The sequence below is a fragment of the Eutrigla gurnardus genome (genome assembly GCF_963514095.1).
Source record: "Eutrigla gurnardus genome assembly, chromosome: 3".
Taxonomy (NCBI): domain Eukaryota; kingdom Metazoa; phylum Chordata; class Actinopteri; order Perciformes; family Triglidae; genus Eutrigla; species Eutrigla gurnardus.
In genome coordinates, this window is record NC_139917.1 from 2,613,676 (window position 1) to 2,637,853 (window position 24,178).

Genomic DNA, 24,178 nt, shown 5'->3' on the forward strand with positions numbered 1-24,178 from the left:
TAAAAATGACCTCCTGGGTGGTGAGACTGCTGACATCAGATGTGTAAGTGGGAGAGTCAGAGTTGCTAAGAATTAAAGGTTCATAGAAGATTCCATAGGAATTGCTTGGGGTCATTTTTGAGCCCACTTGTGGAAGAGTGGCGTAGTGATACAAAAACTGCAATTTCTTAAAATGAATGAAAAAATAAATAAAAATGCAAATGGCCTCATGTCACAAACATGTTTTATGAGGAATACCTGGAATATGAAAATATTACAACTCTTCATTTTAAAGATTTTGAAGAAAACAACCCAGTTTATTGCATAAACGCATTGATTTTAATTGGGGTCATTTTTGACCCCACTCGTGGAAGAGTGTAGGTATTGGTAGGTTGTGCATCCAAGGGTTAAAAGGATCCAATCAGCTCACCAACAAATCAAAACAATTCACTGATATCAAGATGATGGTCTGAACTAAGTCACAGATGTAAATATTTGTAAATGACATTTTTGAAATGAAATCAATCCATTGCTACATAAATTAATTTCTTCTTTGCACTTGTGTATTGATGAATATCTTATTCGACATTCACTAACACAAGCTGGTCCGACCAGCACCCGCTGCATTTACACCGATAATGTGTCCTCATTCATGGCCGTAATAAACACTATTACTGCTTTGTACATGAAGTCCAAAACACACCGGGAAACTAAACGCGTCCTGTCTGAGTTTATACCTTTACCCGGAGGGGGATGTTCCCATTCATTGTCTATGAAAGAAGCCATGCAATGCCTTCGCGTCACGGCAAGTTTTTTAAACTGACCGTTGTCGATCTAAAATAAAGACAGATTCAGCAACTTCATAGCTTATTTCTCGCATAAAATGTTTTCAGAAACACATTTCAGTGAACTATTTTCGTAAAATCGTTTTTTTAATTATCCCGGTAATTTGTCTGCGTGAGAAATACTAGATGTGGTGTGTGAGCGTGTGAACAGGTTGAAATGCCTGTGTCTCACGCCCAATGCGTGAGACTTGAGAGCCCTGTACCAGATCACCTTCTTTATATTTTACTGATTGTACCTCAACTTACATCATACTCTTTTAGGAGTTGATCTGTCGATTTGCCAAGGTACACATCAGACACCGAATGACAACATCTCTGGTTATGTTGATGGTTGGATTGGTTGGAGCCCGAAATGACAAAAAAAAATGAAAACATTATTTAAGTTCATGTTGTAAAAATCCTCCACTGACCTAAAACTTGTTAAAGCTGCATATTTCACAATAGGTCATGTATATTACTGTTAAACAAAATCCTATCAAGTGTCGCGGAGACCAGTCTAATCACTGCATGAAAAGTGGGATTTTCGTCAGTTAGCGGCCCTGTAAATTGCCGTGGAAGTTCAGGTTTACGACTGCACACGGCAATTTGCAGGAAACACCGAAAACTGACGTGAATTGCCGGGAATTGACGTGGGCCTTGCTTGGCAGTTGTCCCCCCATTACCCCCCTCCCCGTAATCCTAGGGGAGGCTTTAACATGTAAAGGAAAATGCTGTGAGCTATACAAATGCAAATCAGGGTAGCAGGGGGAGTTTTACCCCAGGTGACATTTTTCTGAAAGGTGTTAACTTCATTTCATCTTCATTCAAAGATATAACTTCATTTCATCTTCATTCAAAGATACACAAAACAAGATCTCGGCTGTGTTCGAAATGCCATACTAACGTCCTACTCGTACCTAATTGTGACGTAAATTTGAGTACGTAGTGCGTTCACATACAATAGTATGTGAATTTGTGTACGCGAGAAATGCCCGGATGTATACTGCATTGGCAAGAATTTCTGAGTATACAGCGGCCTTTGCTAAATCTACTCAACTTCCCCAAAATGCATTGCGGCTCGTCTGACTTCTGAAAAGTTTTGGATAATGGCGGACGACTGCGGTGATTCTGGCGACAGCCCGACACAAACCGCGTACACATGTAAGTATACTGTAACATGACTTTTATGTTTCCAGCTGACTTTTAAATCGTATTGATAATGAACGTTACTTTATTGTTGTTGGCATTGCACGTTAACGTTACGAATCGAAGGTCCTGCCAGCCGGCTAGCCTACTGACGGTAATTTACCATAGGGGTTAGCGAGCGCAAGCGAAGCGGAAAATGTGCCGTTTTTACCGATGTTAACTAATAATATAGTGCTTATGTTAAACCGTGGTTATATATTTACTAACGGTGATTAATAACGCCGTGCACCGTTGTCCGTTAAAGGGACGGATGCAGACACCGGGCGCCTCATTCAGTGGAGGGAACGATGAGGAGAAGTTCACCGGCAGGAGGAATGCTGCTCTGAGAGGCTTCACTTAAGAAAATGTGGTTTAAATGTTATAATTCTTATATCCAGGACTGCTGGAGACTCTGAGGATGTCCCAGGACTGCTGGAGTGGCTGGGCTTCGTCGCTGTCACCCCCATCACCACCGTGGAACTATGGACATGGAACCCATCTGTTCTGTTAGTAAGCAGTGGACGAGGTTCTCCGTGGAACGCCTTGAAAGACAGAAGTCCTTCCTTAAAGAGTACAACGTTAACTCGAGAAGACGGGTGAACAATCCCAAGATTGCGGTAAGAACATGTTCGGTGACTGCTAGCTAAGCTAAAATCAGCAAAGCAAGCCCAAGCTAAAAGTAGCTTAAAAGCTAATAGTCCAAGCTAAAAGTAGCATAGTAGCCTTGTAAAAGAACAAGAGAGAGGAACCAGTGTAACGTTAAGTTGCTTTGTTAAGTGTATGTTGTTGGTCTTTACAGGAAGCAGTACGCCGTCTTCACAACTCGGAGACGAATTGTAGGCGCTACGAACCGGAGCAAGGGTAAGATTTAAAGAATATGCTTTCATTCTGCTGTATAAGGAAATAGATGCGTTAACAGTAGATACCGATCTTAACTGTTCATTTTGTTTTCACAGACGAACCTCGCCTCATAACGAAGCTGTGACCTCTTACTTGCTCGGAGCTTTGTCCGCAAGTCCGGATTTCTATGACGCTGATAGTGACGCCATTGTGTGTAAGTAACTTTTACTGTTTTCTTCTTCCTTGTTTTAATTTTACTGTGACTTAAGTTTTCTTATTCATACCACTCATTTAATTGTTTTCCAGCTGCCTGTAAGACATACTATGAAACGGTACGCAGGAGCTTCAGACACACACAGCCTGATCTCGCATCGCAGGCGGAAGCTGTGAAGAGGTCAGCTCGGAGTCGTTCCAGGAGAAAGAGGGTAAGACTTATTAGATTTATTAGATCCGTTTTTGGTCAATGTGACCAAACCTACCTAAACCTATTTTTCAGGTGCATTAATAGATGTGTTGTGTCCATGCGCAGTGCATCGCGCAGTACTGATTGTCTTTATTGATTGTTTTACAGCTGCTGGAAGCGAGACGGAGTGTGCTTGCTGGCGATGAGGTGGACCGTTGGAAGTGCGCCACCACAGACATGATGTCTGATGAGGAGGACGGCGTCGTTGGCGGGGTGTCTGGATGGATTGTGCGACCTCCATCCTCTCGTAGCCAGGAGCTCACCGAGCTCTGTGCGACTCTACAGTCGCGATTAGAGAAGACTCCCAAGTACAGGGCCACGCACCGCAGGCGGCTGTAAAATTGACCAAATTCGGACAGAATGTCACCAGTTCATTTGTTTGTTGTGTGGGCAAATTTGTACAGTTGTGTGTTGTGTTGTCAATAAAGCTCTTTCTTTGAATACTTCCTCCTGGCAATTTTTCCTTTCCTCAATAAATTCATTCATATTTATATTTATAAATATATAAATAAATAAAAATAAATATATGTGTGTGTATATATATATATATGTATAAATATACATATATATATATAAACATATATGTATATATATATATATTATATATATATATATATATATATATATATATGTGTATATATATATAGTGATAGATCTGCTAACCAATCACTAGTGATTATTCTTGTTTAAAAGACCCAGTGTGACCAATAGTAACACATCTGCCAACGGGGGTGAGGTTTACATTTATAATGACTCATCAGGTTGACCAATAGTGACAGATCTGCCAACGTGGGTTGGCTTTACATTTATAATGACCAGATCTGCCAACCAATCACGAGCGATTATACTTGTTTAAAACTAGTGGTTTCATCCAATCCTGAGTGAGGATATTCAAGCCATCTCTGGCCAGGCGCGGTTTCGCTGCTATTCATATGCTAATTAGAGCCTTCGCTGTGGTTCGTTTTCGACCATTTTCGGCACAGACGAACGCGGCGTTCGCAGCCTGTAAATTGTCGTTAACTCCCGAAAATTAGGGAGATTTCCGGGCGTTTACAGGGACGAAAATCCGACTTTTCATGCAGTGAATGTAACACTTGGTCATTACTGATGTTTCCAGGGAACCAGCTTTGACTAAGCTCCCATCAAACCACAACAATTTACACCTTGCTTTTTGTATGGATTGAACAAACAAGACATTTTCCGTGACTCACCCCTTTTCTTTTACTTGTTTTTGGATCCTGAGAGATCGCCGCACCCACGCGATTCTTTGTTTGCCTGCAGAAGAGGAACACAAAAGGTTCCTTTATTTCAGCGACCAGCCGGAAGGATAACTTCTACGACCCGCTCCTGTCTGAAGTCAGCTGACTAAATCGTCAAGCCGTGCGATTCTATTGTTGCCCGCGGAAGGAAGGAACACGAACTGTTTTCTTCATTCGAGTCGATCATCGAGAAGCATAACCGCTACGCCCCGCTTTCGTCTGAACTCAGCCGACTCGTCGCGTCCCCCGCTGCCGCTGAGGACTCGCGAACCACAAGCCGCCGCCGCGTCAAGAAGCACCGCCGCCACGTCAAGAAGCACCGCCGCCACACAAAACGGACTTACGCACATCGACAAAGTAAGAGGCTATCAGTCTGGGCAGAGACATAAGTTTGATAGTGTAGGATATGCTTGTAATTCTTGTTAACATGTTTTAAGTTTTATTCAAGGACCGCCGACTCCGTTGCTTTCTGTGTTGTTGTATTTGAATGCTGATTGTGTACCTACGCCGCTGGGTTTCATTTCGGTAACAGTGTGTGTACAACCTCGGACACATTCACGAGCTGGGTAAGTGATCTACCATCAGTTAAAAGACCGGGGTCCCGTCGAACGAACGCCAGTTCATTCACGAGCTCCCGTGTGATGGTAATAGCTTACTGATCCTTTGTGCATTATTGCGCATTCTCTCTCTCTTTGTTCCGGCTAACACACATGTGCACACACATACACCGCCTCCACACGTATCCTCCGCCAGCTGTTTCCGTCTCCGGACGCAAAGGAAATAGCTCCACCTGGTGGCTGTACCCGGCCATCTCTCGCTCTCTCTCCCTCTCTTGCTATTCTATGACGTCAGTGGCCCAGCCCCTGAACGCTGTGGGAAATAGCTCCACCTGGTGGTCGCGCCCGGTCATCTCTCCCCCTCTCTCTCTCTCTCTCCACGCACACACGCACGCACGCACACACGCGCACACACACACACACACACACACACACACACACACACACACACACACACACACACACACACACACGCACTCCACGTGTGTCTCTTCCTTTGTTTAGCTTAGCTTTGTGTGTTAGGTAGTTAGATAGTAAGGCTTTGTTAATTGCAGTGTTATTGATTGTGATCATTATTACTGATTTTAATAAATCTTATTATATTATAACTAGCGGTTTCTTGTGCTTGTTGTATATGTCACATTGACATATCATATTGACATTAATAATTAGCTGTTGATAACCAAATCTGCTCCTGCTACTACCCCAACACTCTACATGTCAGCCCTGTGATAGACTGGTTACCTCTTCTGTCTCTACATGTCTCCCTTTGATAGACCGGTTACCTGTCTGTCTCTACATGTCGGCCCTGTGATAGACCGTTTACCTGTCTGTCTCTACATGTCAGCCCTGTGATAGACTGGTTACCTGTCTGTCTCTACGTGTCAGCCCTGTGATAGACCGTTTACCTGTCTGTCTCTACATGTCGGCCCTGTGATAGACCGTTTACCTGTCTGTCTCTACATGTCAGCCCTGTGATAGACTGATTACCTGTCTGTCTCTACATGTCGGTCCTATGATAGACTGGTTACCTGTCTGTCTCTACATGTCAGTCCTGTGATAAACTGGTTACCTGTCTGTCTCTACATGTCAGCCCTGTGATAGACTGGTTACCTGTCTGTCTCTACATGACATGTCAGCCCTGTGATAGACCGGTTACCTGTCTGTCTCTACATGTCAGCCCTGTGATAGACTGGTTACCTGTCTGTCTCTACATGTCAGCCCTGTGATAGACTGGTTACCTGTCTGTCTCTACATGTCAGCCCTGTGATAGACTGGTTACCTGTCTGTCTCTACATGTCAGCCCTGTGATAGACTGGTTACCTGTCTGTCTCTACATGTTCAGCTACGTCTGCCAGCTGTAGTTTTCGAGCGAGCACGGGGAAACAAATACGCATGGGTGGAAGAACATTTGCTCAAAATGATAGAAGATAAGACGTGGGCGTCTTATAGTTTGAATTGGTAACATTTGGACTTGGAGCTGTAGTTCATCCGTACTGTGACATACATGTAGTTACCACAAGCATGAGTGTGTCCACCCAACATCATTTCCTGCTCTGCCTGCATACACTCCATTACATTGATGTAGCTACAAGCACAAACACATTTCTCCCTTTGTTTCCTTTTGCCGGAGATCACCATGATAAACACCACCTATGTTAATGACCCTGGCAGGCGGCACGCAGGGGATTTAAGTCAGTACTCAACTGTAACAAAATTATTGTTTAATGTGCTGCATCTCTTTAAGCATCCATCCTGTGCTATTGATTTTCTGTTGTTGTTGTTTTTTTTTTGTTTTTTTTAATAAGTTTATTTGTATCAGGGACAATGTACAAAATAACATTAGTCTCGAGATGAGACGAGATGCCTTGTACCGGATTTAGCTTACTAGCTACTTTCCATCCGTAGTCCCTAGTAGTCCGTAGTCCGTAGTTTGAGCTCTTAAAACATTTCTGAAGTGCTGTGTAATGGCATGACTCTATGCAATCATTGATTTGTATTAAGGGCTATGAAATGAGACTGTGTCATGCCTTCAATTACGCATTGAATGAAGAGAGTCATCAGCCAGCCTTTGACCGCTACATACAAGTGCTAATAAAAAAATAAAAAAATAGGCAGTCCCCTTTCTTCCAAATGGATGTATCACGTATCAGATTTGGGGAGGAACCCTGAACACACGGTTGAAGAAATTGCAGCTCAATTTTTGTGAGTGCAGGGGGAAGGTATGCAGCGCATCAGAGATAAGAGCGTTAGCAGCACAGACGACTGGAGGAGACGTTCACACAGTTTCTGCTGGGGGAAAGAGGACCAGATAAGGACTATAGCTCTCAGGGCCTCTGAGGCTCAAATCATCTCCCTCAGACTTGTTGGATCACAACTCTTTTGCCTTCAAGTGTATTAGATATATGCAACTGCCTGACATTCAAAGAGGCTGGTGGGGGTGGGGGGTCTCTTTCCCTCTTTGGATTTATCTTTCTTTCTGGATGGAGTTTCTGCAGACAGATGGAAGAATATGCAGCCAGGTTCTTCCCAGCAGGCGTATGTTGGCCACCAGGTCCATGCACCGTCATGTCGAACCTGTATCCCCCCCAGAGGAGTCGGATGTTAAGAAGGGAGCCTGTTATGAGATGAAATACTGCTCTCATGTCATGTAAACACATGCTTATATATTGTTATGTTTATGTACTTTTTCATGCTTATCTTTAAAAAGTAGGATTGGTAATGTTCTTCCACAAAATGTGTTATATTTGTTGAAATTATCTTTACAGCCTGACAACAATCAATAAATCAAATGCTTCAAAAAAGAGAAAATATTACATCAGTGGCCATTGTGGGGGTGTGGCTTTGAAGGGAGGCCTGACAGGACAGACTGCCAGTGTTGCAGATTTTTCTCTTTTTACTTTTACTCCTTTAATTTACTAACACATTTCACATTGACATGAAATAGAATCTCATAGTTTCCTGATTTGTTGTCCAATACGGTTTGTTAAATCTTTCTAAAAGGCATCGTGCTATGTTCAATCTTTTGCAGAGAAATTTACTCCAAAACCAAAAAATTCTACTAGCATTAGAAAAGCTGCACTCCAAAAAAGGACAAACATGCTGCAAATCAGAAAAACATACAAAAGCCAAAGCAGGAGCCAGAAATACAAAAAAAGCATGCAGTAAAAACATTATGAAATGATTTCACACATAATCATGCATTACATTCGATAGTAAAAACACAAAACACTGCACTCCATATCAAGGAAAAAAAATATCAGTGTGATTTCCATATTTTAACTCCAAGCCCAGTGATGGCGTTGCCTTTTTTTGTGCTAGCAATACGTTTTATGAAAGACTTGCCCAGGGGCCATATGAAATAACTTCTGTACAATATGAAATGGGCCGACAATGTATAAAGAACATGTGAGCCATTTTTTTTAAATTACCCCGTGACACTTTTTTTCTTTGCAGATGGCCTGATGTTTTGTGTCTGAGTCAAGGACAGACTCTCTCTCTTCACTTGTAAAACGGCACAATTCCTCCATGCCGCACAGTGAAATTGTTTCAATTAGCATTACAGAGGTGTTTTTCATTTGCTTTTGACTAGTTGGTTTATCATTTGCGATAAAGATGAAGTGGGCAACACAACCAAAGCCTCATTATCATCGCTGGCGTTTTGTGCTCCTAACCATCCTCTCCTTCTTTCCGTGGGCTATTTGTCTGTTTGCTGCCGTGACTCTCAAGATTGAACGCTTTGCATTAAAAACTGGGCCACCCTGGCAGCCTGACAAATGAAGGCAATACCATGTTTGGAGACACCTCGTTCAACAGTTATTGAAGTTGATAACTTATCATTTGCATATAGATAAGGCATTCTTACCTAGACTAAATCTTTAGCATATAAAGTAGAATTGTACGTTTTGTTTTTTCCTATTTTTCTTCAAGCTGAATTGTACTGACAAAAGCTGGCATACCATTTGAGGGTGAATTGAATCGAAAGTTTGTCTGGCAGCTGGAATTCACTGACAGCAAGAATGTCAGTGTGCCACTTGAGGATGTGATTACAAATGACAAATACTCATTAGGGCCTTAAAGAGGATGCTGAAAGTGAGCGTTTTCTCTGTTTGGAAAGACAATATCTACTGTGCAATTACCCAGCCAGGCTGAATTCAACCCATAAACACTACTGTTCCAGGATGAATCATGCATGAATCATCTAATAAAGCAATGAGCACAGAAAAAATTTGTTCAAATGCTGAAAGGAACATAGTGATCATCCAATTGTTAGCCACCTTTCTGGGAGCTCTGCATTCTTATTTCAGTTCTATATTTAGCTAAATCCATGTTTGTCTTTGATGCCGTTGCTGCTGTTTTAGCTTTTTATCAGGGGCCCGTTTCACAAAGCAGGTTCAACAAACTCTGAACCTAACCCTGAACTCTGAGTTGACCAACTCTGAGATGGGCAACTCTGAGTTTTCGGTTTCAGAACAGCGGTTTTGAATTAGTTCAGTCAACTCTGAGTATGTAAACTCTGAGTTACGCGCGTGCCTGCCGACTCTACAAAGCCATCATCAATGGAGCTCCGATACTACGATTCACCATGGCAACCGGGAGAGTGTCATTAGATATTACTGAGTGTTTATGTAGAAAACGAGCTCATCCTGAGAAAGCGGAGCAACGTAACTGCAGCAAAGTAGCAATAGTTGGCGTGGCAGACAATTACTGCCCGATCTAATGTGTATAACTGAATGAAACAGTCGATTGATCTAAAGGTAATAAGTGTTCATTTTTAGCTTGGCAGAGCGACACTGTGGTGTGACGGTTAGCAACGCTGCCCATGGTGCTGGTGACAGCGGTTCAATTCCCGTAGTTCACAAAGTAGCGCAATGAAGAAGTTATTATTTTCATTGGGTGTAATCCCCCCAGGCACAGAAAGAAAGTGGCTTAAATTGAAAATTAAGCATAAGAATATTGCGCAAATACGTTGACTAAGGCATATGATTTTAATCATATTTCACATATTAAACAGTAAATATAAGCAGGTATTTCAACACATGAATGTACTTAAACATTTCATAAATCTCCCGTTCGCAAAAAAGCTAGCTCCGCAAAGAATCTGGTTGCGGATTATGTCCACGATATGAAATGTTGAAAATGTCGGAGAATATTGTTTAGATAATATCTAATGTGATTGGAAGGAAAGGTAATCAAAATCCTCTCCCGACGCAAAGCCGCTAGAATCACTTTTATTTCAATATCGATTAGGTTGACGATGAATGGACGGCACATTTTTTGAGAGTTGGTTCAGATTCAGGAAAAAGGCGGAGACATGTAGGGAGAAACTCAGGGTTTGTTGAAGCAAACCTGCTAGCGAGCAGGTTAGGTTCACGGAGTATGTTACCCGGGCAACTGACTCAGATTTATGCTGAACTGGCTTTGTGAAACCGAAAAACCAGAGTTTCCCTCATCTCAGGGTTAACTAACTCAAGGTTTTTACTAAACCTGCTTTGTGAAACGGACCCCTGGTCCTCTTGAAACAGGAATTACCTTGGGAAAGAAATTGCTGGGGTGGGTGAGTAGGGATAAGAAGCTCATCAGAGATAAGCCCGGTTAATACCCTGTGAACTAAACATCATACTGTTAATGCAGACTGCCATTTCACCAGCTGCTAGGGATGAGGAAATTGCCACCCAAGTGAAACTGTCAAAGAAATGGAGCAGCATGTATTCAGATATTTTCATCCTGTGTACAGCCTGTCCTCAAACGTGGTCCACAGCATGCGTGAATCTGTCTCTTAGAAAAATAATGCAAAAAGATAATACATTTATGCTATTATTTTTAGGTTTGTAACATGAATAGAAAGTAAGACAGCGTTGCTATATAACCCTCCTGTTAGCCTCACATTTTTTAACATCATTTATTCATCGTTATTCTTCGGGTCAATTTGACCCCAGCAATTTAACCTTGAAAATGAGTATAATCAAAATTTTCATCCAGGTTTATTCTTCATGTACTTCATGTTTCTTTATTGACAACCTAAACAAATAAAAATAAAATACACCATCCTCATCCCCTTTATACATCCAGAATTTCTATTATCTTTCAAGTGGGGAGCTGAACCATTTCTTTCCATTTTTGGAAGTTAAAAATGTTTTTGTTAATGCATCCAAAGTGTGTACAAGACATTGTAGACCTATTATCATGTTCATTTTATGTTTATCTATTTGCCGTCATTGAATCAGGAAAATAAGTCACTGAATATCAAACAAAAATATAAATAAAAAGGATAACAGGAGAGTTAAATCACTCTACTGTCTATAAGTACACAAAAACCTGGTTTCACATCCAGGGCGTCAAATACTGATGCTTGGACAGTGGATGACGGCGTCTTGATACAGACACACAAGGCATCCTTTAGTGTGTATGAGACCAAGACAACATTTTTTTTAAATAACTCCAGTGTTAACACAACTAACCATTAGATGTGTTTACACCCAAAGTTGAGTCGCATGAAGTTATGTACGTAGGTTATGTTATAATATACATATAATATATATAACATACATAATGTTTTATCCATCCCTAACTGAGTGGTTTTGTTGCTGAAACCTAATCACCACAGTTTCACAACATTAACCATTTGTAACAATGTTAATCATGATGTTTCGTGACCGGTTCACAACCACCTCTGCAGTTCATTCATCGTTAAAAATCATTGTTAATATGAAAATGAACATGAACATTTTCATTGATGCAACTGCTTTGCTAGAAGGTTAGCTATTATGGGATTTTGAATTAAAATGTCACTGTCTTTTCAGCTTCTTTATCTGACTGATGTACCTTGAATGATAAGCACACATGGTGGTTGTATTCTTACAATATTGTATTGAATATATATGACAATAGTAAACAAAGTCATAGTCGCTGCCATTAGAACACATTCTCACTCCCAGCCCATCAAATACCACTGCTTGGTCAGTGGGCCTGAGGCGCTCTAGGTTCCCCTCTAGTGGCAATTTTGACCATGTCAGTGATGGCGTGTCAGTTTCCACTCATGTGTAAAAATAAAATGAGATAGATTTACTTCATTTTTAGGTTTAAGCAACAAAGTAGCTGGGTAGGTTTAGGAAAAGTTCATGGTTTTGGATTAAAATGATTACCAAACATAAATGTGTTTGTAAAGTATATAATTTACATAACAACACTACAGTACCTCCAAAACAACCTCTTTCTGAATTTCCACCTGCTGAGCAATTTTCTTGAAATAATACCCGCTATGAGTCAATGTAGCCACTAAACCCGTTTTTTTCTTTAAAGTTAGCTCTCATAGAACTCTAACATCAGTGTAAAATTGTCTGTATTTGTAAAATTAAATGTGATCAAAGCGCACTTATTTTTCAGGTAGAAAAAAGAACCGATCAAATGCAGAGCAACATTAAATGTCAGACAAATAAATAAATAGATATTTGGCCCAGACCCACTGGACAAGCTCAAGTCCAGCAGCAACATACTTGGCCTCTAGAGAAAGCACACGGCCCTTGTTTTGGTCAATCCGTGCAGAGTATGTAATCTCTGTTAGATATCCTTTATATAGCTCTGTTTATGTAAGAGCTGACCCTTGTGACTAGAGAATTCTGGTTTTGACCTGGTTTCTCAAATAACCTTTGAGTGGTTCCAGCTTCAGTTACTAAACATATGGTAAACCACTGAGTATCTCACTCAGCAAACTAACACCACTTTAGCTTAACTTGCAATTGTGTAAAAAACATTTTAGTTAAGAGTTAAAGTTGAACTGGATTTGGGAGGCAAATATTGAAAGCATTTGTGATATTTCAATCTCTACAGTCTGATACAACTCAAGGTTCCTTTCCCACCAGAGAGATCTAACCTTTGTGTGACATGTTGGAAGGACAAAGCAACACCTTCTTATTTTTTTAAAATTATTATTATTATTATTATTATTATTATTTGCTTAACGATTCCAGTTTCAGTTTTTTGGTATTTGAGTGTCCCTAACTGACATAAATGAGTGAATCTGTGCTGAATTACAGCAGGTCATTCCAGGTTGGAGTCGCTGAGGTAGCAGGCTATGCAAAATCCCATTCTTCCTAGCTACTCCATCCAGCTCCTCCTGGGGAATCCCAATGTTTTCCCAGGCCACATTGAACATATAATCCCTCCAGTGTGCTCTGGTTCTGCCTCAGGGCTCCTGGATACTGATATCCTAGACATGCTTGCAATACCTCAGTAGAAAGGCATCTCACTGGGCATCCTCGTCAGATTCCCAAACAACCTTGAATGGCTCATATCAATGTGACTAGAGAATTCTGAGCTCCTTCCAGATCCATATATTGCTCCTTTGTTCATGTTGAAGTCCAAGATACAGCGGGAAACCAACTGCCGCCCTGTCTGAGTTCATAACATCATCCAGAGGTGGTGCTCCTGGATAACACCAATCTGAATTCACTGGATCTATCAAAGCACACAGGGGGAGTTTGGCGCTACCTAAATCCGATCCGTCTGCTTTCTAGATTTTGGATCGTCCAATCAAATAATCGGATTTCCAATATCTTTTGACCAATCACACGTTCTACTGTCCATTTCTCTCCCTGCGCTAAGCCAATCACGGACAGGAAGCGGGGGGGAATCATCGGATTTCCTCAATCTTTCCTCCTCATTTCACCAATCACTTCGCTGCTTTCTCCGTACGAATGACCAATCACGGAGAGGACAGCGCCGTTCCGAAATCGGAATCGGTAACGCAAACACGTTATTACGCATTACTGAAAACGAATCTGCAGTGCACGGTAAGGATTTGAATGACACATTTAACACATTTAACATATTTAACACATTCAATCGTGGAAATTATCCACCTTATAAATTCGGACAGGTCATGCTTTGGAAAGGGTTAGGGTTAGGTAGCGGTATTAACGTTAGTAAGCACGTAGTACGCTCTTCTAACTGTTTGCAATTTACATTACAACAAATGCTTTAGATTTAAGAAACAATACATCGCGGACATGATCGATATTATAAATTCTTTAGTTCGTTAGCTACTGAATATTCGTATTGTTTAATCCAAAAGTCTGACCGTGCGAATTGTCTGAAGTTGTCCGGACATGATACTTTTCCTTGTCATTTCACAGACTTTGGTTAATTTACTAGCATGTAAGCATCGGTTTAACTTTACTGACTTGGGTTAACTTAATGCATGTTAGCCTCAGTAGTACCTAGTAGTATGAATACGGTGAACGACCATTTTAATTCACCTACGGTAAACGACCCTTTTAAATTACATGTGGATATACTAGGGATTATTTTGTATCATGTGATTCATGAAGTGTAAAGCTAGGTAAAGGTTAACGGTCCCATACCAAATATGATGAGTCTTAGTTTGTACACACACACACACACACACACACACACACACACACACACACACACACACATGTATAGCATATGTCTTTGACAATGTGTGGTAACTTGGCCATTCTTCCCCTTGTCTTCAGATGTCTACTACTAAGAAGCATAGAGCCATGGGGTCTGAGGAGTGGGTGAGCCGCCTGAAGGCATTTGCCTCTTCTGGCACTTGGCCCTCCAGTGCAGGGAACAGGCCATCTCCGAGACAGGCCAAGTGGCACAACCTGTACCAGAAGGTAAACTTTGCCCCAACAGTAAACCAAAACTCCAAAGTGAACCGATTGTGTCTGTAAGTAAATCGTGCATTTCAATTAATTACAGATTGAGAAGTGTCCCATGATGCTGCGTAGGCAGACCTCAATTTTAAGGGTAGCGCAGGCATGTACCTGTGGCTTTCACCCCCAGCAGGTAATATTGAGAGCCTGGTGAAATAAATGGATTTTGTAGGCTTACAATTTGTGATGTGGACAAAATCCATTATTGATTAGTATTAATGCTTGTTTAATTGTTTTATTGTTTCTGTCAGTCTGTGAGAAGTCCTGCAGCTAGCTCAGCCTCCACCTCAGCTACCTCAGCCTCCACCTCAGCTGCGCCTGCACGGAGCCCTGTGAGGCCTGCATTGACGCTGGCATCGGTGAATATTTCCATCACATTAAATACCATTCACCTGGTTAGCCATGATCAACTCATCTCAGATCTGTGTGTTTACATAACTTTCATGCGTATCACTGTATGGTATTGGTGTGTATAATGTCATTTTTAACACCATTTTATTAAGACTATTCTTGTTTGATTTTCAGTTTGAGAAAGCGCGGTTCGGTGGGACTTTGTCTGCTGCAGCCAAGCCGAATGTCAATGTGACCAGGAGGCCTGTTGAGGTAATGGATGTACCTATAGCTGTGCCTGATGCCTAAAAACACAGCCATACAGCCAAACACTATCCTTGTTTTGTAATTGTACTTCATCAGCTCCGTTTCCCCCTCTCTCCCAGCGTCCCTCCAGCCCTGCCACTGTCCCGGCTGGGAGAAGCACTCCATCCGCTACCCCACCTCGAGTGACGCCCCCTTCCAGTCCCAGATTCTTCAGGCCTGTCTCCCCTTTCTCTCTGCCTCCGTCCAGCCCTGTCATGTCGGCTGTGAGGACCAGCTCTTCCCCTCTGGTTAGTGCAACTGTAATAACCTCTATACAGGTCTTACATACTGTAGCGTGTAGCAGATAGATGATTTATGATCTTTTTCATTTTCTTTATGTAGGTTGTATCAGATACGAGTCCTGCTCCTCCAGGTCTCCTCCCTGCTCCTCCAGGTCTCCTCCCTGCTCCTCCAGGGCCCCTCCCTGCTCCTCCAGGTCCCCTCCCTGCTCCTCCTCTTGCTGCTCCAGATCAGTTCTGGCTGCCGGTGGAAATGAGGAAGACCATTCCCCAGCAGGACCAGCGCTGGATTGCGTCCACGCTGTGGAGGAACCAGCGGCTGCGCCCGGACGTCCAGCTCTGGTATGAGCCACCGGTTCCTGCCCTCATCTACAACCAGGTCCCGTCACCAGATCGCTTTTTCCTGCACCGGCTCCTGGTGTGGATGCCCTACCACCTGTGGAAGGTGAGGCTGTCCTGCCCCAAGTGCAAGGGGCAGCTCACCGGGGCCGGCATCCACAAGAGGGCACGGAAGGTCCTGGACGTGGACAGGTACTACCTGATGGTGACGGAGACCCTCAGGTGCAACGCTTCCGGTTGCGTTACGAACTACCTGTCCACGAGCCAGACCGTCCTGGACCAGCTGAGCTTGGCTCTCCGCGGGGAGTTCCGCCTCATCCTGACCTGCAAGTGAGTTCAGATCATGAAAGCAAATATCTTTTTTCAGTAATCAGTAATCCAGGAAATAGCAATATTTGATCACACTAAACCCCATAGAATATCAATATTAGATCAAAAATATTGATAACATTTTGCCAATAGAAAACTCTTTGTCCAACAAAACCTAATAATTTGATACCCTTATACCTGTCCACAAAGGTATGCGTGTGACATCCGAGTCATCCGGTTGCTACGGGAGAGGACCCTCGGCAACAGCTCCACACGCCTGGCCAAACAGCTGCTGGAGAACCACAGCGAGGAGTGGCTGCAGCGGTTGGCCCGCTACATGGAGCTGGCCAATGACTTTGCCAGCAGGCCCAGTCTCTTCCCTGTGGTCTGTCAGAGGCCCCCCGAGCCTATCGCAGTCCCGACCAACAGGTGGCTCCTGACCGTTTACGGGAAGGACTTGATGAGCCGTATGGGCCACATCAAGGCCAGCATCACCTCCACGTTTGGCTCCATTTTGAAAATGGATTCTACAAAGAAGGTAAAAAGGACATCAACAACAATGCTTCAACAATATATGAAATGTGTTGTTTTCTCATAACACCATATCCCAGCTTGTGAGCCATTTAAGTTATAGTCACAAATGTGTCAATGTTTATTTAATGTGCATTTTTGCGTGTTTAAATGCCTATTTTATATGTTTATTCCTAGATGTACTTTCGTGTACCGTATATATTTTGCTTCCGTTTTGTTCTGGAGTGAAAGCACTCTGAATAAGTTGATTCTGTTTAATTCCTGATTACCAAAAAGCTGGCTGGAGCCGCCAAAGGGACGGCACTCTGGATGTCCTCCGTCAGCAATGAGAAGGGGCAGGTCCTGATCAGCGTCCTGACAGCCCAGGAGGGACCTGGACTGGGCCGGATGGTTTCAGGCCTCATCAGGCGCTACAGCGAGGCAGGCGTGGCTCCCCCTATACTGCTCTACGTGGACTGTGGCTGCTGCAAGGAGACGGGAGGGGAGAGCAAACTGAAGGCCAGGTTCGGCGGCTGGCCAGACCTGGTCATCCGGCTGGACATCTGGCATTTCCTTCGGCGGCTTGCGGCCGGATGCACGACTGACGCCCACGCCCTGTACCCCATCTTCATGGCCAAGCTCTCCGTCTGCCTCTTTGAGTGGGACCCTGAAGATGTGGCCCTTCTGCGCCACGCCAAGAGGGAGGAGCTTCGGAGGGAGGGTGTGCCCGGCATCTCTGAGGCTATGGTGGACAGCCGATTAAACAAGGCTCACTTGGCGCTGTACTGCAGGCGAAGGACCCGCGGAGAGGAGGCCACCATCCGCCAGGTGGAGGCCCTGCTGCAGGAGCTGATGGGGGACAAAGGGAGGGACCTGCTGGGTGTTCCCCTCCTGGACCGGGTCAGGATGGAGCACATCTGGCGGGTTCAGAAGAGGCACGTCAAGTGCATCCAGGACCTGCCAGGTGTGCCTCTTTACACGAAGACCGGCACCACCACCACCAAGGAGGGCGTCGTCCTGACCAAGTACAGGTGTGCGCGAGGCTCAACGTCCCTGGAGTCCTTCCACTGCCACCTGAACCGCTTTATTCCAGGTGAGTTTTACTGGCATCACCAGCGTCTAACACACTGACGACCATTTACTATTATTGTTAATACATGTTTTATAATACAATATTCTCTACTTTCAGGGACCCAGGCCAATGACCTGAACTTCCAGCTCTACCTGCTGGACGGGCTGAATCGGTGGAACCAGGACCGGGCTGCTGCTGCTGTGGCTGAGAAGATGTCAGCTCTCCTCAGCTACTCGGGGGACCTCGTACATTGTGTGAACACATTTGGCACCAATGTGTTTGGACAGATGTTTGTCCCCTCCTTCCGCCCCCCCACCAAGTACACTGGTAAGTTGCACTGAATACTGAATGCTTCACACTGGGACATGAAATGACGACCAGGCTTGTATACGTTTGAAATAAAATGTTTTTAATTCTGCAAAACAGATTAGATTCACTTATTTGCATATTCTGTCGTCCAATCTGTCATCATAAATATGTTAAAAAGTCATAACAAGAAGGTGCTATAATCAAATAATTAATGGGGGCTTCACACTTTCTATCTATATTCAGACCAACATTAATATGGGTTCCACGCATGTTGATGTACTTATTCTGCTAATTCCAATATTGTTTTCATTCCCAGGAGAGTTGATAGGCATTGACTACCTGAGAGGATGAGGGCTTCACGGACGACACCGAGGCTAGTCTGGAGGCCTTCTCCACCCTCATTTCTTTGCCACCTGCTCAGCCCTCCACCAGTGGTTCCTGGTCCGCTGCTCCACCTCCTCCTCCTTCTCCACCACCACCTCCACCTGCTCAGCCCTCCACCAGTGGTTCCTGGTCCGCTGCTCCACCTCCTCCTCCTTCTCCACCACCACCACCACCACCTGCGTCAGCTGCTGTCACCGCTCCGGGTGCCACCCCACAGGTTCCTGTTGAGCAGTTGGTAAGTACCTTTGAGAAATAGCGAAACATAACATTTTTATTTGTTTCCTATTTGTCCAGCATCAATGTTATAATGGTTTTATTTTTCAGGCAGTGGATGAAAACAACATCCCGGGCCTGGACAGGGTGGACCGCCTAGCTGAGTACCTGGTGGGGCTGAGGAGCCAGACCAGCTTGGCCCTCAGCAACCGGGACGTAGGCATCATCGTCGGCCTGTGGGAGGACCTGCTGCCCTACGACCAGCAGAAGGCAGTGTACCATGCACGGCACCAGGACAGGCTGCTGACTGGGCGCTTCAGGTCGCCAAAGAAGAAGGGGGAGTTCACGTCAGGCGTGGACAGTTTGCGGAGATGCACTATTACAGCGAGTGCATCTCCTGCACAGTGGCCCTCATGCTGCCGCCTGGTAGACGCCATCTGCGTCAGGCTCTGCACCCTCCACCCTTCCCCTACCAAGAAGGGGAAGGGGTACCTCTCCAGGTGGAGTCTGATGCTAAGAGACTACCGGAAGATCAGGCAGCTCATCCTGGCCAACGGGGCCGTGATGTCCACCACCAGCCTGCAGCTGGTTGAGGTGAACCAGACCACCCTCATCCAGTGGCACAACAGGAGGGTGGCCAGGCAGGGTGTCTCGATGTTGTGCCAGGGTGTGGACCTGCCTGCCCCTGTGCCTGTGGCCACTGTAGTCTTACCTCCGGGTATGGACCGCCCCGCTGAGGCTCCTCAAACCCCGGGCCTGGCGAACTATTTATACCACCTCCCGGTGAGCACAGCGGGGCGGGCCAAAATGAACAAGAGGGCCACTGCCACCGCAGCACCAGCAGCAGCACCACCAGCAGCAGCACCAGCAGCAGCACCAGCACCAGCAGCAGCACCCGCAGCAGCAGCAGCACCACCAGCAGCAGCACCCGCAGCAGCAGCAGCACCCGCACCGAGGCCCAGTTTTAAGACAGCACAGAGGCGGCTGTTTCCCCGTCCTCCCGCCCCTGCCAATGTCTTCAGCAGCACCGCTGCTCCATTTGTTTTTGCCCACCCTGCCCCCCCGGGCCCCTGCTTTCTCCGGCACTCCTGCCCTCACCCAATCCCTCCCTAGCACACCATTCCTCCCGGTCAACCCCCTGTTGCCCTACCCTCACGCCCAGCCCCTCATTATGTTTGCCGTCCCTTCAGCAGTGCCTCCCCAAGCCCCACAAAAGAAAAGGCCTTACAAAAGAACTGTGGAGGCCAATAAATGTAGGAGGTGTGGGGAGCCCCGGACTGCAGCGACTGGCCACAGCCAGTACAAGGGGACGATCTTCTGCCCCTCCTTCGAGTCCCTGACCAAGGAGCAGTGGTTGGCGGAGAGGAGGAACAGAGATCAACCATGTTAATATATTATATATGTTATAACTTATTTGTTCAAATAAACATGTTTATATACATACAAATGTTTTAAGATTTATTTGCTGGTCATCTTATTCGAATCATTAGCCGGATTCACTCCACAAGAGGAAGCAACCTACTACTATTGCAGTATAATATGCACACAAAATGATTAATAGTTGAAAAACTTGTAGGTTGAAGATGGAGGCTAAATTGAGCCTACAGGTCACAATACAAATAATAACTAAACAATTAGCTTGCTAAAGAATGCACAGGTGTGCTGTGAATAGCTGTATGGCTATAACAATAGTGGAATAGAAAGTAACATAGTAATAAGGACAATCCCATTAAAATAAGTGCATATGTGTGTAAATAGAGGACAAGGGTAATTATATTTGCACAAGAGATCTTGAATATATCCATGAAAAAAAAAGGTTATGTTTGTCACCGGTGAGACTTGAACCGCCAACCTTCTGTTCCATTCCAAGTCTGAACAATTGCACAAAAAACTCCACAGCCTCCGGTTTTTAATTTGTTTTTTAACAATGGAATAGGTGGAAAATGTAATGGAGGCCTACATTTCTCTCTTTCCCTTCCCTTTCCCCTTTTTCTCCCTTTTTCCTCTCTTTTTCCTCTCTTTTTCCTTCCTTTTCTTCTTCCCCCCCTCTCCCCCCTTTCCTTCCTTCTTCCCCCCCCCTAAAAGACTAATGTTCCCCAGCTTTGGCGCAGGAGGTTGAGCGTTTGGCTGGCAACCGCAAGTTTGCCGGTTCGATCCCCGGCTCCTCCTAGCTGAGTGCCTGGTGTCCCTGAGCAAGACACCTCACCCTGCACCCTGTCGCCCTGCGTGGTTGACTCCGCTGTCGGTGAATGAATGTGTGTATGAATGGGTGAATGTCAGTCATTACTGTAAAGTGCTTTGGACAAAAGCGCTATATAAATGAGGCCATTTACCACACATCAGCTGGTATACTACAGCTAGATGAACCCAAAATCAACTATTTTGCTGCAATTAAAAAATTAATTGCAATAATAAAAAGACTTGTCTCTGCAATCCTGGACCAAAGTTAATAAACAAACCATCAAAACAGAGCGTTACCCGTACAGCTCCCAGTTTGAGGGAAAATAAACACTAAGATGGCGAACATAAAATATAAGCCGACTCCACATATGCAGATAGCATAGCAGTTTTAGAAGAGTTTCGGCGGTTTGGTTGAATTTTGCATGTTTTTTGCAGATCTGTCTGTCTTCACAATTCTCTAAAATTAAAGATGAGATAAAACATTTTTCAATACAACTCAATGCATACGATGGAGAAATACTCTGAGGCTATCCAGGGTTGCCTGGTGAATGGCCACATTCCCTGCACTCATCTGTCCTTGTAGTTAGTGTCAAACCTGTTTGACTTCTTTCCTAATATTGTATGAATTAATTGTTTCTATTGCAACATTTCTGATTCAAAACAACAGATTAGGCATTTATTTAATTACCCCCCAAACCTCAAAGGTTCACCTGGTTTTCTTGCATATTGGTTAAATGATCATATAAACGCGATTGTTTGTTGGAAGCCCACGGATAAACCGGAGTGCTGGGCTCGGAATGAAAGAGCTCCTGCAGGATCTCAGTCAGAGCGAGCATGATTTATGGGTGCTGGTTACATTTTATCTTCTTGGGCTGAGACTGCCCCATACAGAGGTCGGACTTTCACACAACCGAGTCTTACTGGTCAGTTATCTCTGATGTGAACTTAAAAAAATTTAATATGAAACATGTATAGGTGTTGGCCTTCAGGCGTGTATCTATTATAGCAAACCTAACTGTCTTAAATGAAAGCAACCAGTAAGTTACATGAGCAGTGAAAAAGTACAAATCTAAGGTGAACAAAGTAAAAGCCAATTCTAACAATTGTAAAATGTAATTTTTCATTTTTTTTCCTCCTTAAAATCTGAATAGTAAGATGTTAATGTCTGACCTTCTTTTTTTCCTCCAATCTAAAATGGTTGATTGTGGCTTTTTATACCTAAGCTTCTCGTAAAAATTGTGTTCAATAGGATGCTATTCAATACCTGTTTTTGACAACGGATAACTGTTACGGTACTGCTGCTTCCCATAAAAACAATTCTGATGCAATATCGTAGTGGTTCTCCGCTTCCCCCCTTGACTCTCTAGTCTAAACCAGGTTTTAGAGCATCGGGCTCAATTGAACTGACCTAAAATGTATTCCCCATCTGAGCCGCAGACTGGCTGCCGTGGGTCCCCAAACAAAAAGGGGGATAAGGAGCACTCACACTCCAAAGCTAGTGCAGTATAATGAGCCGACCCGGGAACGCTGATCTTATTTCACAGCTAGCCTCTAAAAAGGTTAGCCTGGCCCAATTAATTCTACTAGTTAAAAAGGTCAGGGCTCTGTGTTAAAGGGCTTGGGAAAAGCTATACAAGGGCATTTCGCTGCCACCTCATTACTTAGGCTTCATCATGCTTCATTATAAAGCCGTAGACATTGTTTAAACATGATTGGAGGGAGCCAAGAGGAGGGCTCCGACTTCAGTCAGGAGCTAAGGTAAACTAAGAGATTTGGTCATACTATAGTTGCAGAAGAGCTCCGTTACATGGAGGGCAAAAGGTGCTGACTTCAAAGAACAGCCGTACACTAAAATTTAACAAAGCGAGGAACAAAGTGTTTTAAGTTAGGAACAGTTTCAGACGGATTCAAACAAAAATCCTATTCAGTTCACTCAATGTTAACACAGTAGCTACTCTGCAGACACACACAGAACATGCCACACTGCCAGCAGGGCCCAGGAGCCCTCTGACATCAATCATGCAGTTAGAATATTGTGGTTTTAATTTTGCATTAAAACAATTTGCTGTTCAAACACAACCATTTGGTCCTTGCATCGTTGACCTGATAATCATTTATATAAACCATTCTCTAGCTTACTGCTTCATAACTGCTTTTGAACTGCAACGTTTCATAGTATTTGCTACCATTTTTCCCTAAATGCCCAAATCAATCCTCATTTTTTCCTACCTCTGGGCCGAAGTGTAAGTAACAGATCTGACCAGAAATAACCCTGAATTCAAGGTGGATCATGGACTAGACCCTGAGATAATTAAGACTGATCCCTCAACTGCCTCTGAAAATGAACCCATCACATTTCTACCACACTGAAAATCCCTGCTGTGCACTCTCACAAAGCTTTGCTATCAAAGATCATATTAAAATCATTAATGCAAGGGGAAATTTAATGGCAAGTAGTGCAAACTACTACAATACATTGTTCCAGAATTAGCATCAATTTATATCCCAAAAAGTAATTTAGTCATTTAGCCCATTTTCGGCTGAAGGAGTAGTTCCAGCGATGATTCAAAATCTATCTGGAGTGCATCAATATGGGGAGTGTATAGAGAATGGTGTCACAATGAAGTGCCCTGCTACAAACGACAGAGTAAACCAAATTAAAGGCAGATCAGAGGTGCAATCCAAAAGCAGTTAATTACACAAGCTGCCTGAGGAAGGTGAGGCAGAAGAGGCCATGCCAAATCCTCTGAGCTGCTTGACACCCACCGTCTCACCACAGTAATTATCCAGCGCCATTTAGTGACAGGGAGCGGAGGCGGTTCGGTATAAAACCTGCAAGGTGGTGCAGGAACAGAAGGCTCAAAGAGTTTCTCTCAGTGCGGATTGTGTTTAAAGCATTACAGTTACACCTTGTGATTTAATTATATTTTTTCTGCTCCCAAAAATCTGCAATTTCTCATTACAAACAATAGAGACAATATCAGGGAGGAAGCGATGAAAACGCTCCTGGTTCAGCCCTCCCTCGTCTGTCACAGTCACTGGGAATCACTTTTGAGAAGTTTCTCTTTTGTGCAAAACGAAAATCTCTAGTATATGATAACAAGTTTGGCTGCTGATTTCCCGATGAGGAAAATAAAGAATTGTCTTAGATAAAACTGTGATGGCAAATTATCTCCTTTTCAACTACAATCTGTAA

The 24,178-nt window shown here is 43.9% G+C and overlaps 1 protein-coding gene across 1 annotated transcript; it reads left to right on the forward strand.

Moving 5' to 3' along the window:
• Positions 1-13,803: 13,803 nt before the first annotated feature.
• On the forward strand, positions 13,804-19,914 carry LOC311010804 (uncharacterized protein; the record flags this gene model as incomplete). Its single annotated transcript, XM_084005454.1, has 12 exons — positions 13,804-13,848; positions 14,605-14,751; positions 14,837-14,923; positions 15,042-15,149; positions 15,316-15,393; positions 15,507-15,674; positions 15,769-16,334; positions 16,524-16,851; positions 17,121-17,916; positions 18,013-18,222; positions 18,549-18,823; positions 18,913-19,914. 12 exons carry the CDS (start codon positions 13,804-13,806, stop codon positions 19,912-19,914), a joined length of 3,810 nt encoding a protein of 1,269 aa, XP_083861580.1.
• Between the last annotated feature and the right edge of the window lie 4,264 nt (positions 19,915-24,178).